Below are 19,009 nucleotides of genomic sequence, written 5' to 3' on the forward strand. Positions count from 1 at the left end.
AGAAAAAAAAAAAAAAAAAAAAAAATCTGAATTAACGTCACATTTTAGGCTTATTTTTATGATTGTTCTTAAGGCAATATGGTGACAAATAGCAAGCACATTACTAAGAAATACTCGGAAGCTTAGTCAGTGCTGAGATTTGAGACCCTGCTTTCCTTAAAGCTAGGGTGTATATAGTTGAGTTCTTAGACATAAATAGTCAGAAGACTGACATGCCCAAGGGGAACACCTAGAATCCTCTAATATACTTTTTATTTTTAAACTTTAAAACAATTACTCACGTAAGTTCATGTAATTTTCTGCTTTTTTCCTGATCTGTAGTTTTCAACTTCTCATGTTCTACTCTTAGACGTTCTTGCTCTAACATCATTTTCTGATTTTGGCTGACAAAAAGAGAGAGAGAGAGAAAAAGGAATATGTAAGATAGGTTTAACTTCATAGTTTTCAGAATGGCATATCAAAAAAAGATCACAAGGGCCAGGATTTAGCTCAAGGTTCTGCTGCCTGACTCGCAAGCACAAGGTCCTGAGTTTGATTCCTGGTATCCGCGCCCCCTCAAACCACAAATATAATCTTGTATTCCAAATACCTAAGGGCTCTTCTGCTACAGCCATACAATATTTTTCATATTCTGATTTGAAATGCTGATATTATTCTGGTCTCTAAATCTTTGACTTCCACTGGATATTAATAGATCCATATCCCACATTTTATCACCACTTTGTTTTGATACTGTCCTCTGGTTCTTACTAAAAATCATTACAGATCTCTAAGTTTTATTAAGTCCATGCATATGAAACAGCTCTAGAAGTAGGGAAAATGGCTTTGAGATATACAAGACAAGTTCTATTTTAAAAAGAATTTTTAAAAGCTACACTTTCCAATTCAGCTTTGCTCTCCAATGATTTGTAAATTTTGGTACCTGTTTGAAATGATGAGTTTAGACTGGGATTTTTGTTTTTTTCCTAAATATTTAAACCAAAATATGAAGGAAAATTTCCCTAAAACTTGACTTAGACCTTATGGGAAAATCACTTTCCAACTCAATATTTTCATTTAAAACTGCAGGTTTTAAACAAGGATATATCGTACATTAGTAACCTATTCCTTTGTCTTGTAAATCTTGCTGGATATAGTGGTGCATCCCTATAATCTCAGCACTCTGGGAGGCTGAAGTAGGAGGATTTCAAATTCAAGCCTAGGATGGGCACCCGAGAAAGAGGCTGTCTCAAAATTTAATGTAAAAAAGGGTCTAAGAGATGTATCTCAGTGTGACGCTGCCACAGGTTCAACCCCCAGGACATGTATGTACACACAGACAAGATTTCCAAATGAATTTCTAACGCTAAAGAGGAAGAAGTGTTATACTTACTCTTGAAGATCAGTTATAAGTTTTTCTTTTGCCTCAACTTCATCTCTCAAACTACTGATTTGTTTTTGATGAGTTTCCCTGTGACTCTGGATCTGCTGTTCAACAGCTTGCTACAATTTTTTGGAAAAAAGAATATTAAAGTCAGGCTAATAAAAATTAATAATGATAAATTAAAGTCATTAGAATCCAATGTAACATTAAACTTGCCTTAACTTCATTTGCAGTCTGAACCTTATTTAAGTGCTCCTTTTCCATTTCGTGGACCTTTTCTGGGTAGAAGGAAGGAAAATAAAGGGCAAAATAAGGTTTAAGGTTTCTGTTTAAACCAAAGAACAAATATGGCTTATGAGTAGCACATTCCCTAGTGGTACACTAGAAGCTCAATGATACCGACCAGTATACTCAAGTTAAATTCACTGTGTTGACAAAAAAAGGAAATGAGACTGCTTTTGAGTCCCCTATGTTAAGATTTACATGTATTCACATATAAAAACTTTATCGTTTTCTGCGCAATTCCTAGACTGGCTACTGACATATTCAAACACGATCTTAAAAATGTCAAAGCCACATTAAACTGTATGATTTGCTTCTCTTTCCAAGTTATTCACATTCCCACTATTTTCTGTCAGCCTGACTATAAACGTACAACAATTATGCTAAAGTGTAAAAAGAAATCAATGTAATTATAAATCATGAACAACTGGAAGATAATACCTTGTGCTCGAAGCTGTACCAGCTCTTCACTGAGAGAATCGACAGATTCCTCCAGCTGTCTTTTCTTTTGCTCCACATTTTGAAGATACTCAGTCAAGGATTTGATTTTGGCTTCATGCTTTTGGAAAAAATATACTAATATGAAGTGGGAAAAACCTCACAAACAGATTTTGTTGTTAAGAATATCTGAAAGGAATCAAGTTTTACTGATATATCTAACTACATGAAAAATGTGAAGGGATCTTATCCTCAAGTATTCAAAGATCAGATTTAAAACGTAAAAAAATTTAACTAATGAAATGGTCACCCACATAGCTCATGCCGCTTGTAAACTAAGACACTAAGAGCTGAAATATATGGTAATATTCTTATAGTAACCTCCAAGTAGTACTATCTACTACCTGCCATGGAAATTTTCTATCTAACCTAATGCTAGAACTGGTCCCCTGCAGTATGGCCTACTCTGGAATAATTCTAGAGTCCTCAACAGTCACATCAGTCTAGTAAGCTTCTATAGTTTATAGTGGCAAATAAAGCCCCGTTATATTATTTAAGTTATAATTCAGGAAGACCAGGAGTACAACTTGACCAAATTAAGCTCTTTATTTTATTTCTGAAAATAATTTACAGCCAGGCATGGTGGCACTTGCCTATAGTCCCAGCACTCGGGAGGCTGCAGTCGGAGGACTGCTGTGAGTTCAAGGCCAGCCCGGGCTACACAGTGAGTTCAAGACCAGTCTTCACAACACAGTGAGACTGTCTCAAAAAAACACGCGCCCCCAAGCCTACAGAAGATCATTTTCATGAAAACCTAAGAAATGAAATTTATTTGAAATAAAATGTTGAAAAAATGAGGCAAGTTTGCTCTAAATACCCACCTGAGAAACACGAAGCTGGCATGCCGCTAATTCTTTTTCATTTTCTTCCATCTTCTTGTTGCTCTCGGTCTGTGTGCTTTCTAACTGTTTGCAGCGCTTCACCATTGTTTTGACCTCTGACTTCATCTTGCTAATGTACAGCCTGGCAACAGTGAATTCTTCATCTATCATACCAGTCCCCTCAGGCTGCTGTGAGGTTAAAAAAGTGAAATAAAAAATGTTACACCCAAAGTGTTCAATGTGTTTTGTCAAGGTTTTAAAATCTTAAAACAAAATTTAATAGTCAATATTCATAGGAAGTATAAAATTTAGTTTTTAATTTTATTACTACTTTAATAAGGGGTAAACTTTAATAAAGGGTAAACACAGCTTACAAATCTTTGTCTTTCTTAACAAGAGGATGTTTAGGTGGCAGGAAAAGGATGACTTTTTTAAAGCTCAACAAGGAGGAACCGTGGTCAATGCACATTCTTTAAGTTTTATGATTTTCATTACAAAATTCCACAACAAAATGAAGCCCTGGAAGGAAGAAATAAAATTGTCTTTTCTTTTATTTTTGCAGATGACATGAATGTCAAGAAAAATTCCAGAAACTAAAAAATATAGCGAGGTTTTAGGATACAAAGTTAATATATAAAAAGCCAACCATTTTCAGTACACCGAAAATAAGTAACTAGAATTAAAAAACAACAACAACAACAACTACAAATTAGAACCTTCAAAGGGGCAGAGGGGACAAGAAGTATAAATCTAGCTGGTTGTAGTGGTGTACGCTTCTAACTCCAGTAGCCTGGGAGGCTGCGGCAGGAGGCTCACAAGTTTGAGCTCAGCCCAGACAACTTCATGAGACTCAGTCTTTAACTAAAAAAAAATTTTCTTTTGTTTTTTGAGACAGGGTCTCACTATGTAGTTCAGACTGCCCTGGAACTCACTGTGAAGCCCAGGTTAAAAATCATTACAGATCTCTAAGTTTTATTAAGTCCATGCATATGAAACAGCTCTAGAAGTAGGGAAAATGGCTTTGAGATATACAAGACAAGTTCTATTTTAAAAAGAATTTTTAAAAGCTACACTTTCCAATTCAGCTTTGCTCTCCAATGATTTGTAAATTTTGGTACCTGTTTGAAATGATGAGTTTAGACTGGGATTTTTGTTTTTTTCCTAAATATTTAAACCAAAATATGAAGGAAAATTTCCCTAAAACTTGACTTAGACCTTATGGGAAAATCACTTTCCAACTCAATATTTTCATTTAAAACTGCAGGTTTTAAACAAGGATATATCGTACATTAGTAACCTATTCCTTTGTCTTGTAAATCTTGCTGGATATAGTGGTGCATCCCTATAATCTCAGCACTCTGGGAGGCTGAAGTAGGAGGATTTCAAATTCAAGCCTAGGATGGGCACCCGAGAAAGAGGCTGTCTCAAAATTTAATGTAAAAAAGGGTCTAAGAGATGTATCTCAGTGTGACGCTGCCACAGGTTCAACCCCCAGGACATGTATGTACACACAGACAAGATTTCCAGATGAATTTCTAACGCTAAAGAGGAAGAAGTGTTATACTTACTCTTGAAGATCAGTTATAAGTTTTTCTTTTGCCTCAACTTCATCTCTCAAACTACTGATTTGTTTTTGATGAGTTTCCCTGTGACTCTGGATCTGCTGTTCAACAGCTTGCTACAATTTTTTGGAAAAAAGAATATTAAAGTCAGGCTAATAAAAATTAATAATGATAAATTAAAGTCATTAGAATCCAATGTAACATTAAACTTGCCTTAACTTCATTTGCAGTCTGAACCTTATTTAAGTGCTCCTTTTCCATTTCGTGGACCTTTTCTGGGTAGAAGGAAGGAAAATAAAGGGCAAAATAAGGTTTAAGGTTTCTGTTTAAACCAAAGAACAAATATGGCTTATGAGTAGCACATTCCCTAGTGGTACACTAGAAGCTCAATGATACCGACCAGTATACTCAAGTTAAATTCACTGTGTTGACAAAAAAAGGAAATGAGACTGCTTTTGAGTCCCCTATGTTAAGATTTACATGTATTCACATATAAAAACTTTATCGTTTTCTGCGCAATTCCTAGACTGGCTACTGACATATTCAAACACGATCTTAAAAATGTCAAAGCCACATTAAACTGTATGATTTGCTTCTCTTTCCAAGTTATTCACATTCCCACTATTTTCTGTCAGCCTGACTATAAACGTACAACAATTATGCTAAAGTGTAAAAAGAAATCAATGTAATTATAAATCATGAACAACTGGAAGATAATACCTTGTGCTCGAAGCTGTACCAGCTCTTCACTGAGAGAATCGACAGATTCCTCCAGCTGTCTTTTCTTTTGCTCCACATTTTGAAGATACTCAGTCAAGGATTTGATTTTGGCTTCATGCTTTTGGAAAAAATATACTAATATGAAGTGGGAAAAACCTCACAAACAGATTTTGTTGTTAAGAATATCTGAAAGGAATCAAGTTTTACTGATATATCTAACTACATGAAAAATGTGAAGGGATCTTATCCTCAAGTATTCAAAGATCAGATTTAAAACGTAAAAAAATTTAACTAATGAAATGGTCACCCACATAGCTCATGCCGCTTGTAAACTAAGACACTAAGAGCTGAAATATATGGTAATATTCTTATAGTAACCTCCAAGTAGTACTATCTACTACCTGCCATGGAAATTTTCTATCTAACCTAATGCTAGAACTGGTCCCCTGCAGTATGGCCTACTCTGGAATAATTCTAGAGTCCTCAACAGTCACATCAGTCTAGTAAGCTTCTATAGTTTATAGTGGCAAATAAAGCCCCGTTATATTATTTAAGTTATAATTCAGGAAGACCAGGAGTACAACTTGACCAAATTAAGCTCTTTATTTTATTTCTGAAAATAATTTACAGCCAGGCATGGTGGCACTTGCCTATAGTCCCAGCACTCGGGAGGCTGCAGTCGGAGGACTGCTGTGAGTTCAAGGCCAGCCCGGGCTACACAGTGAGTTCAAGACCAGTCTTCACAACACAGTGAGACTGTCTCAAAAAAACACGCGCCCCCAAGCCTACAGAAGATCATTTTCATGAAAACCTAAGAAATGAAATTTATTTGAAATAAAATGTTGAAAAAATGAGGCAAGTTTGCTCTAAATACCCACCTGAGAAACACGAAGCTGGCATGCCGCTAATTCTTTTTCATTTTCTTCCATCTTCTTGTTGCTCTCGGTCTGTGTGCTTTCTAACTGTTTGCAGCGCTTCACCATTGTTTTGACCTCTGACTTCATCTTGCTAATGTACAGCCTGGCAACAGTGAATTCTTCATCTATCATACCAGTCCCCTCAGGCTGCTGTGAGGTTAAAAAAGTGAAATAAAAAATGTTACACCCAAAGTGTTCAATGTGTTTTGTCAAGGTTTTAAAATCTTAAAACAAAATTTAATAGTCAATATTCATAGGAAGTATAAAATTTAGTTTTTAATTTTATTACTACTTTAATAAGGGGTAAACTTTAATAAAGGGTAAACACAGCTTACAAATCTTTGTCTTTCTTAACAAGAGGATGTTTAGGTGGCAGGAAAAGGATGACTTTTTTAAAGCTCAACAAGGAGGAACCGTGGTCAATGCACATTCTTTAAGTTTTATGATTTTCATTACAAAATTCCACAACAAAATGAAGCCCTGGAAGGAAGAAATAAAATTGTCTTTTCTTTTATTTTTGCAGATGACATGAATGTCAAGAAAAATTCCAGAAACTAAAAAATATAGCGAGGTTTTAGGATACAAAGTTAATATATAAAAAGCCAACCATTTTCAGTACACCGAAAATAACTAGAATTAAAAAACAACAACAACAACAACTACATATTAGAACCTTCAAAGGGGCAGAGGGGACAAGAAGTATAAATCTAGCTGGTTGTAGTGGTGTACGCTTCTAACTCCAGTAGCCTGGGAGGCTGCGGCACGAGGCTCACAAGTTTGAGCTCAGCCCAGACAACTTCATGAGACTCAGTCTTTAACTAAAAAAAAATTTTCTTTTGTTTTTTGACACGGGGTCTCACTATGTAGTTCAGACTGCCCTGGAACTCACTGTGAAGCCCAGGTTGTTCTTGAACTCACAGCGATCCTCCTGCCTCAGCCTCCCGAGTGCTGGGATTACAGGCGTGCACCACCATGCCCGGCTCTAAGTAAAAATTTAAAAAGGGCCTGAGGATGTATGTCAGTACAAAAGCCATGGGTTCAAACCACAGCACTGGGGGAAAAAAGTATAAACCTAACATAACATATACAAGATCTACAGTGATAAACTCCAAAACACGGATGAAAGACTATAATCAATAAAAATTAGAGCAAGTTTTTTGCATGAAAAGCCAACACAATACCGAAAAACAGCAATGACTCACACTGAAGATTTATGGTGAGGCTACAGTACTCGGGGTGTGCAGCAGTCTCCCTTTCCAGGGGGATATGTGTCAAGCCGTTCTACAGATGCCTGGAACCACCGACAGTCCCGAGCCTCTTACATACATACATACATACACCTATGATGAAATCTAACTACACATGAGGTACAGTAAGACAGTAACAATAACAAAGAACTAGAAGAATTTTAAGAATATACTAGAAGGGCCAAGGATATAGCACAGTGGCAGTGCCTGCCTGGCCAGCGCAAGGTCCTGAGTTCTACCCCCAGTACCACAAAAGACAAAAAACAAAAAACCTAGAAAGTTTATCCTAAATTATAAATTATTTACTTCTGGAATTTTCCATTTAATATTTTCAAGTTGCAGTGTACTGTAACTGCAACCACAGATAGTAAAATAGGTAAGGGGCTACCGCACAGGATTGAGAAAAGAAGACAGACCAGGAGGACAGAAAAGAGTACCCAGAAAGAGACTCAGAAATGCAGTCAGTTGGTCTCTAATACAGGGGCAATGGCAATTCAAGGGACAAAGAACAGCGTTCAACAAATGGTGCAACAGGTATAACACATCCACAGACAAAGTCAATCCTGAAGCAGACTTTACACCTTTCAGAAAAGTTAACTCCAAATGGACTGTAGACCTAAATGTAAATCCAAACATAAATACATTTTAGAAGATAATATGAAAGTCTTGATGGCCTTGAGTTTGACTGTAATCCCAGCACTCCGGAGGCTGAGGCAGGAGGATCGCTGTGAGTTCAAGACCAGCCTGAACTAAATAGTGAGTTCCAGGTCAGTCTCAACTACAGAGTGAGACCCTGTCTCAAACAAAAACAAAAACAAAAACAAAAACACCCAAAAAACACCCAAAAAACAAAACCACAAAACAAAACAAAAAACTATACACTGGAAGAACAGCTAAAATAACAATAATTTTAAAAAGACATCAAATGCTGGTAAAGAGGCAAGCGGCAAATCTCTCCATTCACTGCTGGCAGGAGTGCAAAAATGCTACCACTCTGGAGCACAGTGGAGGAATTTCCTCCAAAGCTAATGAGCAAGCAGCCTTAACATCCAACCTAACAAACACACTCGGGTGTAGTATTTACCCAGCTGAATAGCAAACTTACATCCGCACATGAATGTTTAGAGCAGCTTTATTTGTCACTGCCATAAATTAGAAGTGACTAGCTGAACACAGCAACTATGGCACATTCATACAATGGAGTGCACAGTTCAGTAATAAAAGAAATGTTCTATCAAGCCAACAAAACATACAGAAGTGCCATAAAGTACACTGCTAAAGGAAAACCAGTTTGAAAGGGCACATACCATATAAGTCTGACTACATAACACTCTGGAAACTGAAACTGCAGAGGTGATAAAAAGGGTTGTTGCTAGGAGCTCAAAGGGCAACACGGAATACGCAATACACAGGGGACCTGTTAGGGTGGTGAGATTATTCTACACAGTACTGTAATGGTAAAACTGTTATACAGCTGTGTGTGGTGGTACATGCTTATAATTCCAGAACTTGGGAGGCTGAGGCAGGAGGATTGCCACGAATTTGAGGCTAGTAAGTGCTTCATATGAGTTCAAGACCAGCCTAAACTAATAGTGAGACCTTGTTAAAAACAAAAAACAAAAAAACCAACAACTATTATATCTGAAAAGCCATGTAACTCTGAAACTGTAACTGAACTATATTATATAGTTTTTAAAAATCAACCAAAAGATCATCAACAACAAAAAAACATATGGGACTTAGCAGGGCATGGTGATGGATATTTAAAATTCCAGCACTCTGAGAAGCTGATACAGATTCAAGCCCTGCCTGGGCAACTTAGCAACCCTCTGTCCCCAAATAAAAAATGGCTGGGGAAATAGCTCAGTGCAAAGGCCCTGGGTTCAAACTCTAGTACCACAACAAACAAAACCAACACTAGCATCTTTCAAAAGATTTCTATGGAAGCCAGGCGGGTGGCCCACGCCTGTAATCCCAGCATTCAGGAGGCTGGGACAGGAGGATCACTGTGAGTTTGAGACCAGCCAGGGCTACATAGTGAGTTCCAGGTCAGTCTCAACTACATAGTGTAAAAAAAAAAAAAAAAAAAAAAAAAAAAAAAAAAAGATTTCTATGGAAAAAAGGCACATATAAAAGTACAGTAAAACTGCAGTAACTGATAACCACAGAATTCATTACATAAGTCTCTGCAGTAATTTTTAAAATGGTTCATACTAAAATATTTTTAGATTTAAGTACTACTCATCTTTTTTTTTTTTAAAGGCAAGTTTTCGCTATGTAGTTCAGGCTGGCCTTGGACTTGTGAAGATCCTCCTGCCTCAGCCCCACTAGTGGCTGGGATTATAGACAGACATGTGCCACTACATCTGGCTTCATCTTTGACTTTTTTTTTTTGAGAGTCTCACTTCACAGGGATGATGATGGCATGCAACATCATCTTTTACTTTTATTTAAACATTTAAAAACAACAAGAAGCTAATTAATATATGAGTTTTCTCCCTCAGCTAATCTTCAATGTTGTTACAAGCAAATACTTTCACATATGGCAATTTATTAAGATAACTTCTAGGTGTACAATCTTCACATAGCTGAGAAAAAGAACCAAACACCAGGTCCAGCAAGTGCTACTCACTGAACACTGTTTGGGGGCCCTTCTTCAACCCTCCTTTCTCCTTCAGGTAAAGTGGAGTTAGTACCTTCTAGCACACAAGTCTGTGTGAGGACAGGGTACACAAAGAACTTCGTGAAAGTACTAAACACAAGTTCAGGCTACACACGATCATCTTACTTGGTCAGTTGCTGTATTTACCTTTACGTCATTGTTTCCCACCGCAATCCCTATTTCTGCAAGGTCTTTCAGTAAAGACGCCATCATCTCAGCTGCTCTTTTTTTCTGGTGGTTGGTCATTTCCTTAAGTTTTTGAAGCTCAGTATCTATATTCACTAAAGTTGCCTTGTAGAATCAAAAATAAAAAGTAGCATTAAACTATTAAGGAAAATTCAAATATTCAAAGGTATTTCAAATTTTTTACTTAGCCCTTACAAAATTATGTATTTTTGGCTTTCATTTTCTTCAACAACCTACAGAATTTTGGGCTAGCTTCCAAAGACCTTATACATTATGTAAAGTAACCCCATTATACTTCATTAGAAGCAATTACTTTGTACTAATTCACTAAATTTTTAAGAATGGATGCCTTTCTGCTTAGAAATTGGAAACTTCAATATTAGATATGACTAGCATTTATTACCATAAACAGTTTAATCTGTGGAAACAAAGTAAGCAAATTACTGTTATTAACTTTTACATGATTGGTATGCCTTCTACTTTCTATACACTTCTCACTAAAATGAATCCACTTGATAATTACTACTGCTTTTGGTACTAAAGACAGAAGCAGGGCTGGGGATTTAGCTCAGTGGCTCCACCACCCGCCTTGCAAGTGGAAGGACCTGAGTTCTATCACTGGTACCAAAAAAACAAAAACAAAAACAAAAAAAAACCACAAAAGTAATTATCCAGGAGTTAGTGATGAGCTAATATTACTATTATTTTAATTACTATAATTACGTATTAGTAGCTGATTTACCAAATACAAATCCCCAAATCTGAAAACTCTAACTGAATTTGGCCCATTTAAAAGCCTTTTTTTGTACTGGGGATCAAACTCGGGACATTTTGCTTAGTGAGGCAGGCAGGGAACCACTGAGCTAAATCCCCGACCCTTAGAAACTATTTTATCACAGATCAGATGCTCCATTTTTAATATAACACAATGATTCTCAGTCACTATATCTTAGTAATGAGGTCATCATTTTCAAGGGCTTGTTTTTCTCAGTTCAATTTTAGTAAGACACTATAAAAGGTCACTGAATGGGGAGACGCCCTGCTACCGATGCATCACACATCATCAGATGGTCTACTCCACAGCACGGCTCAGGCCATTACTACCAGTGGAAGAAAAGATGAAAGGGTTTTCCCAACTCCTATACGAAAGACATGTATTGCCCCTTACATCTTGTGTTTAAACATGAAAAAAAAATATACAAAAAAGCTTTTCTTCTCATGGCCAAGTGCTCACTGCTTAGAGAAACATTCTTTGCTCTTCTGGACATCAGGCTTGATAGTATCGCTGCCAGGTTTCCACCCAGCTGGGCACACTTCTCCGTTTGTCGGTGAACTGGAAGGCCTGAATGAGTCTGAGTCTCATCTACAGAGTGGCCAATAGGAAGGTCCTTTACTGTGATCTGCCGAAGGGTACCCTTATCATCAATGATAAAAAGGCCTCTGAACAAGATAAATGTCTTCATCAGCCTTTAAGACCCCATAATCCTGAGCAATAGGATCTGACGCCAAGGGGATGTGCACAGGCCCCAGTCCTCCTCGTTTCCTCGGCGTGTTGATCCATGCCAGACGACAGAAGAGAGAATCCAGTGAAGCACCCATCACTTGGCAGCTAAGTTTCTTAAACTCTTCGGCCCTGTCACTGAAGGCAATTATCTCCATGGGGAACACAAAGGTGAAGTCAAGAAGGTAGAGGAAGAACACCATACATTTTCCTTTGTAGTCAGTCAAGCCGTTATCTCCGAGCTGACCGTCAAGCTGTAAACTGGGGGTAGGGTGCCCAGTTTTGCCATTTCCTGAGGACATCTTGCTATCAGCAGCTCCCACAGCGAGGTCTCCTAGCCACGGGGAACTCACACCAGGGAGGAGGAAAACGCAAGTGCTTGTTCCTTGTTTGGCTTAATTATCAGAAGAGTATACGTCCACCCAGTTTAATCTACGTATGACACCAGTCCCCTTGAAGGTCTCAAACAGCACAGATGCTACTACCATAAATGTTCAAACTACAAGAAATTTTCTCTTACTGTTCAATAATAATAATCACACTATCTAAGCATGTAAAAAGCTTCTAAATACTGGGGGTTGTTAACTCCTATTGCAAATGAGTGCTGATTTCAGCTCGGCATTGACAACTCTCTTAAAGACCAAAACCCATAGATAAGGATGAACTTGCAGTTCTCCCAAACTCCAGTTATTCCATCAAACAGAAATCAGCTCTGCTAGTATTACAACTCGGATAAAGCTCTGTGGTATTAAACTGCAACTTCCAGCCAATTAACTGTTAACTGTGGAGATTAAAAAGGGGAAATGAACACATCAGGGGCAGAAAAACCTTCAGGAGTGCTACTTTGTAGCGCTGAGTGCTTTCCCTAAGATAAGTGGACATAAATAGGGAGCTAGGTGGTGGGCAACGATTCCAGTGTTTTCTAAATAAGCAGCTGGCATTAACGACAAAATGTAAGACAGCTGATCAACAGCAATGTTCAAACAGTCAGCTTTCATATAGTGTTGCTGGCACCACTGCCCTATTACAGCAGCACATAAAAGTCTCCATCCACTAGAGAACCACAAGATTCCACACTCTGAGGTGAAGGCAAGTATTCCGGATTATGGGAATAAAACAGTGAACAAAACAAATGATATGAAGCTATACTGTATATCTTTATGACTACTCTGAAATTCACTTAATAGCTTTTTATTTTTATGGGAAAAATTATTTGCAGTTGGAACAATCTAAGTTTTAGTAAACAACTAGGAGCTTTTAATTTGTTTTCCCTTTAACAGAAAGAGCCAACATCTTTAAAAATACCATGTAAGTTACTTATTAATAGACCTTCAGGTACTAAGAAAGTATCTGTTTCTGAGACTTCATATGTAGGAGAAACTACAGTTGAGACATGAAAATATCCTCTGAGAATAGCTTTATGGGCTGAGGATTAGCTCAGTGGTTCCACCACCTGCTTTGCAAGTGCAAGGTCCTGAGTTTGATCCCCCATACCAAAAAAAAAGAAAAGTTAAATAATTTTTCAATTAAGATTACTTGTCATGAAGTATTAAGAAAAGCCGTAACTATATCCTACCGATTTCTGATTCAGTTCATCACTAAGTAATTCATATTGCTTAGTTTTATCTTCAACTTCCTGAGATTTCTGATCATAGTTGACAGCAAGTTCCTCTAAGGCCTGTAAAACTTCTTTTACTTCCTCTTTAGAAGCATCATTTTCTGCTTGCAGGCGGTTCAGCTCAGCTTGCATATTGTCTTGATCTCTTCTGGTAGAGGCCAGAAGCTATTAAGAAAGTGTAAAATATTTATTTTCACCAAAAGTACACAGGTTTAAAAAGAAAAAATAATTTCCTTCATCACTTGATAACAGGTACAAGGGAAATAGAGTGTGGAAGCGACTAGGTGTGCAGGCACTCACTCCTTCAACACATTCATCGAGTGTTTACTCAGGTGTAGGCACAATGCCAGCCAGTGTGGCACACAGGAAATAAGGAAAATCAAGAATTTGCCTTTGAGGAATCTAGAAAAAGAGAAGACATGTATATAAATATGAAGTACAAGATGGACTGAAAGAGCTAAAAATGAGAAATAGAATAGATAAAACTGTTTGGAGAGTACAGGAAGGGAGACTATTTCCAGAGGTACTTGAGAGAGAAAACCTGGCTAGGAGAGGCAAATCATACCTAATCAACCTAAGAAGAGGGAAAGCTGGACTCATCAACAGTGTACACAGAAATGAGAAAGTAGATATTCAGAAGACCTGTTCATATGCTTACACTTTCTTTGGAGAGGAGTGGCATCTGTGTTATGCCTCTGATAACCTAGTATCAGCGCAGCTCTAACCGGAGGACAGGAGACCATGCACATGGACACTGCCCTCAGCAGGTTAGGGGCTTCGCAGCAGGGACACCTACAAATGTGCACATGTGGGTTTGGGGGTAGTGCTAGGGCTTTGTGCATGCTAGGCAAGCTCTCCCCGCAAAGCTACATTCCCAGCCCTGTGAGTGTTACTGAGTTAGCAGCATTCAAAAACAGCATCAGGGATGCTGACTGTTCTACAACATATAAACAGGAAAAAAGTCAGCCTTCCCCAAATGTCAATAGGGCCCTTTGAGAAACAAAGGTGTAAATGAAAGAAGGATAAGGACGAACGAATTAAGAATAATTTCTCTGATGCGTCAACTGACGAACAGATAAAGATGTGGTTTTTTAAATAACAATGGAGTATGTGCCAGAAAGGATGAGCTTCAGACATCTCTAAATAAATGGATGCACCTCGAGACCATACTCTTAAGTGACAGAAATTGAACACGTGTTTAAATACCAACTTCATTGTTTACCTAGTGTGAGAAACCAAAAGTGGAAATAAGGACTAAAATGTATAATAGATATTGGGAAATGGGAAGAAAACATTCAAAAGGGAAGGGGAAAAGAAAGGAAAAGAAAAAAAAGGGAAGGGGAACAAGGGAGGAAGGAGGGAAAGTAATGAAGAGACAAGAAAAAAAGTGAAAATAGAAGAAAAAAATTAGAAATAAAACTTTTTTGAGCCGGATGTGGTGGTGGACACCTGTAATCCCAGCACTTGGGAGGCTGAGGCAGGAGGATTGCTGCTGAGTTTGAAACCAGCCTGGGCTATATAGTGAGACCCTGTCTCAAAAAACAAAATAAAACAACAACAACAACAAAAAAGCTTTTTACATAGTGAGGGGAGGAGGCTTAAGGGAAGGAGGAAATGGGAAAGAAGAGGCAGGATGTATGAGGTACAGGTCCAAATTCTCCATGGTAAGCGTTATTGTTATGTATGCCTAAAATGTACCAGTGTTTGGCAAGGCAGGAGTAGTTTCTTCTTCTTTTTTTTTTTTTTTGGTGGTACTGGGGATCAAATCAGAACCTTGCACTTTCGAGGCAGGTGTGATGCCACCCAGCTAAATCCCCCACCCTGAATGTTTTGCAAAAAACAAAACAAAAAACAAACAAAATCCCACTACTGCTGTACAATCTCTCATCCCAAGAGACTCACACAGGACCATTTTCTCAATGACCCACATGCAGTTCTGGGTGAGATAAAATGAGGTCCAAACTAGGTGACAAGAAGACAAAACAAACGTGGAAGAAGACAAAGAAAAAAAAAACTGACCAGATATGGGGAGATACAGTGAAGGAATAAAAACTGATTTACATGACACTCTCATTTCCACACAGAGCTACCCAAAATATACAATTATTGAAGACAAAGTCAATGGGATTCAGAAACCAGTATTTTTCTTTGTTTCACAGACATATTCCTGCACGTCTACATATAAACACTTCTGTTTATTTCTTCCTTCCCTCCCTCTTTCTTCTTTCTTTTTGGTACCAGGGATTGAACTTGGGACCTTGAACTTGTGAGGCAGGCAGAGGCACCACTGAGCTAAATCCCTGGCCCAAACACTTTTTTCCCCTCAATGAGTTTACTGGTACTTTTAAAGTATATAGTACAGTGACACTCATCATTGGGATCGTGTACCTTTACATAGTATGTCTTGGTTCTCATTTTTTCCCCAGACCCCTGCCCTACTGTCACCCCCCACATTTACAAAGATTTTGTTTCCATTTTGTCCTTTTCACATAGCTTTTCTTTTCCTTATTCACTTTCCCCTACCCTTCTCACTTTCCCTACACCTTTAGTCCTTTTCTTCCTATTTCACATTGTCAATTATACAATTTGCATCTTATTTACACTTTTAGTTTTTCACACCAGAGAAACAATTCAGTATTTACACATGTGTGTTATTTATTTCACTTAAGAGTATGGTCTCAATATGCACTTAAATAAACACTTTTCACCTAGAGGGAATATGATGATAAATTCCAGGCAAGTAAAGTAGAAGACAGTTTAGGAAGCCAAGAGATATGTATTATAGGAATGAATATCTTTGCAACAATGCCTTTTAACTCTCGGGTTAGAGGAAAGGTAACTATAAAAAGAAAAAAAAAATTATGTGAAAGTCAATCTTTGCTTCACTGACTGACCAAGTGGTATTGCTATCATAGAAAATATAAATATGAAGCACAAACGTACTGAAGAATTTTAAATCATGTTAGTATATATATCAAGCTGTGTGAATTGTCTTTATATTTAAATGACAACCTTTAAAGCTTTTCTAAACGTATTATAAAAAGTCTTCAACTTACCTCTTCTTGATCTAACATTTGTGTCTTCAATTTCTCTACCAGTTGGCTCTGCTGGTTAATTTCTTCATCCTAGAATAAAAGCATCCAGTTAACAAAGTAGCCAACGACTTGGCTTTGTTTCCAATAGAAAATTTTAAATTACTACTCCAAACTATTCTGTCTCTCCAACTCAGCATGGCTTATTCCAATCTTAAGAAATTTTGAAACAAATGATTTCTTCAATGATCAAGAAGAATATATTACACAATAAAGAAAAAGGTTATATTTATGAAAGCCACTCATTAAACACTGTATTTTTCAAGACAAGGACTTGCCATGTTGTCAGGCTGCCCTCAAACATGTAGGCTCAAGTGATCCTCCCACACCAACCCAAGGAGATGGGCCTGCAGGTCTGTGCCATTGTGACTGGCTCTAAACAGGTACAAGCAGTGATCAAAAAATACACTGAATGTTTAAATACAAAAAACTTATTACAGTAAAAGACACATTGCAAAGAACTATGGGATAAGCGTGCTTGAAGCAAGGGGGAATAACTTGAGGGAGATTAATAACAAAGTATCTTCCATTGTAGTAAAAATTTTTAAAATTTAAATATTCAACACATTTTTAATCACACCTTGTGCTTTAAAGGCTGAATGTTTAAAGTTATTAGAGGAAATGGTCACTGCTATCGCTGCTTAAAATATACTGAAAAAAAATGTTTTTTTCCTAGTGCCAGGGATTTAGCTCAGTGGTTCTGCCACCTGCCATCAAGTGCAAGGTCTAGAGTTCGATCCCTAGTCCCCCTCAAAACCCCAATATTTTCCTGTACTCTCCTCACTGCTCTTGACCTATTAACTTCATAATTTATTCAACTACTCACATTAATAATTTCAACAGAGTAAAAAGATATTACTGCCAGCTCACGGTTTCCATTCATCTTTTATTAGAATCCTCAGATCCCTGATTAGAAGAGGTTACTATATTAGTACTCTCCAATGACCCAATGCCATATTTTCCTTTGAAAGTGTTTTTTGGCTTAAAAAAGATGCCGAAAAGCCAAACACAGTGGCACAAACCTATACTCTCAGCACTCTTGGAGGCTGAGGCAGGAGGATTTCAAATTCAAGCCTAAGCCCAGCCTGGCAACTTAGCAAGACTCTGCCACAAAATTGAAAAAAAAATTAAGAGGGTTGGCAGTGTAGCTCAGTGCAAAGGCCCTGAGTTCAAACTCTAGCACACACCACCCACCACACAAAGAGAGTAGAGAAAAATAAGCTACCATATAGTTTCCACACAGAACTAAAATTGTTTTTTATATTTTCTGCCAATATGAAATTTTAAAGGTTAACAGAAATCAAAGGAGGTATGTTGAAATTTGAAAATAAAAATAAATGTTTCAATAACATTCTAAAAGAAAATAGACCTAAAATAACACACACCTTGTCATCAAGTTGTTTGTACAATTTAGCAATTTCTTCTTCACACTTTCTTCTCTCGCCATCAGTAAAACTTCCAGTAACTCCAATTGTGGCCGCTGGTTTATCATTGGTAATAGTAATATCCTTATCCACTGTGAAAGCTTCCAAATTAGCTTTCTCTTTGTCAAACTGCTCATCAACAGGCACTGTCTCCCCTAAAACAGACAATTACATGGTTAAAAAAAATCTACATATCTAAAAATTTCAGGTTTACTCTATTCAATGGTTTGTTCCCGCTATATCATTTTGCAGTAGCCCCTTCAAGTTCAGACTCTTTCTTCTGCTTTGTGTTCCCTATTACATTTCTTCATTTCTTTCCTACCACTGTTTCTGACAATACTGGGGACTGAACCCCAGGCCTCATGCATTCTGGGCAAGTGCTCTCCCATTAACATCTAGTCCCAGATCCTTTGTTTATTGTATTTTTTGACTCCAAGAGTTCTTTCTCCCCTGAACATATCTGCTCTGTATGCCTGTACTGAGCTGCCTGCAAATGTGAAGCAGCTACTTGAAATCCCTTCTACAAGTTTGCCCACCCACAAATTCCAGACGGCTATCAGGTGTGGCCGTGAGACACACAGCCAGGTGGGACAGGGCTGGGGACCGAGGTCTGTGTGTTGCTGAGGGTTCCCCAAAGCCTGCCGCTGCCAAACCTGGAGACTGAGTTCATTTCACAGGCCTGAAGCCTTCCCAGTGCTGGGTTTTCCTGTGGCAGCCCCAGTCAGGGTCCACGGCAAGGGCCCGCTCACTGGTCTTTCTCTCCAACAGGGCACTGTCTTAGGAAGGGGAAGGAGTGATGAGGGCAATAAACCGTCCTGCCCACCCTCTTCGTTAAGTCTTTTATTACTGGGCTACAAACGGGCACTGGTTTCTTAGCGCTTGTGGAGGTACTTGTGTGTGTGAAGAAAGTTATCCAAATTAATGCTTCCGCAGAGGGTGACTGCTAGAGTTCGACTACACTACCTTGCTCTGTCCTCTCTCTTACTCTACCTCAGCAGCTCTTATCAATCATCCTGTGTGCTCACTCCCAGGGATGAGTGGCTGGAATTGTCTCTGATCCCCTCATATTTGATATCTAGTCACCAGGTCTTATCATTTTGTTGTCTCCATCCTTAT

The 19,009-nt window shown here is 38.0% G+C and overlaps 1 protein-coding gene and 1 pseudogene across 2 annotated transcripts in view; both read right to left on the reverse strand.

Annotated features, from left to right (window-relative positions):
* Positions 1–19,009, reverse strand: part of Kif5b (kinesin family member 5B) — a 52,427-nt gene that overhangs the window by 10,249 nt on the left and 23,169 nt on the right. For both annotated transcript variants that reach the window (XM_010621318.3, XM_010621319.1), the window contains exons 12-20: positions 17,855–18,048; positions 16,434–16,502; positions 13,336–13,542; positions 10,220–10,363; positions 6,125–6,313; positions 5,247–5,364; positions 4,740–4,801; positions 4,533–4,642; positions 282–383 (exon numbers count right to left, since the gene is read on the reverse strand). In XM_010621318.3, the coding sequence (XP_010619620.1) occupies positions 282–383; positions 4,533–4,642; positions 4,740–4,801; positions 5,247–5,364; positions 6,125–6,313; positions 10,220–10,363; positions 13,336–13,542; positions 16,434–16,502; positions 17,855–18,048 (1,195 nt within the window). The remainder of the gene's footprint in view (positions 1–281; positions 384–4,532; positions 4,643–4,739; positions 4,802–5,246; positions 5,365–6,124; positions 6,314–10,219; positions 10,364–13,335; positions 13,543–16,433; positions 16,503–17,854; positions 18,049–19,009) is intronic.
* On the reverse strand, positions 11,324–12,232 carry LOC104860208 (annotated as a pseudogene).

This window comes from Fukomys damarensis, unplaced genomic scaffold, assembly GCF_012274545.1.
Source record: "Fukomys damarensis isolate Sample0158 unplaced genomic scaffold, DMR_v1.0_HiC HiC_scaffold_19, whole genome shotgun sequence".
Lineage (NCBI taxonomy): Eukaryota > Metazoa > Chordata > Mammalia > Rodentia > Bathyergidae > Fukomys > Fukomys damarensis.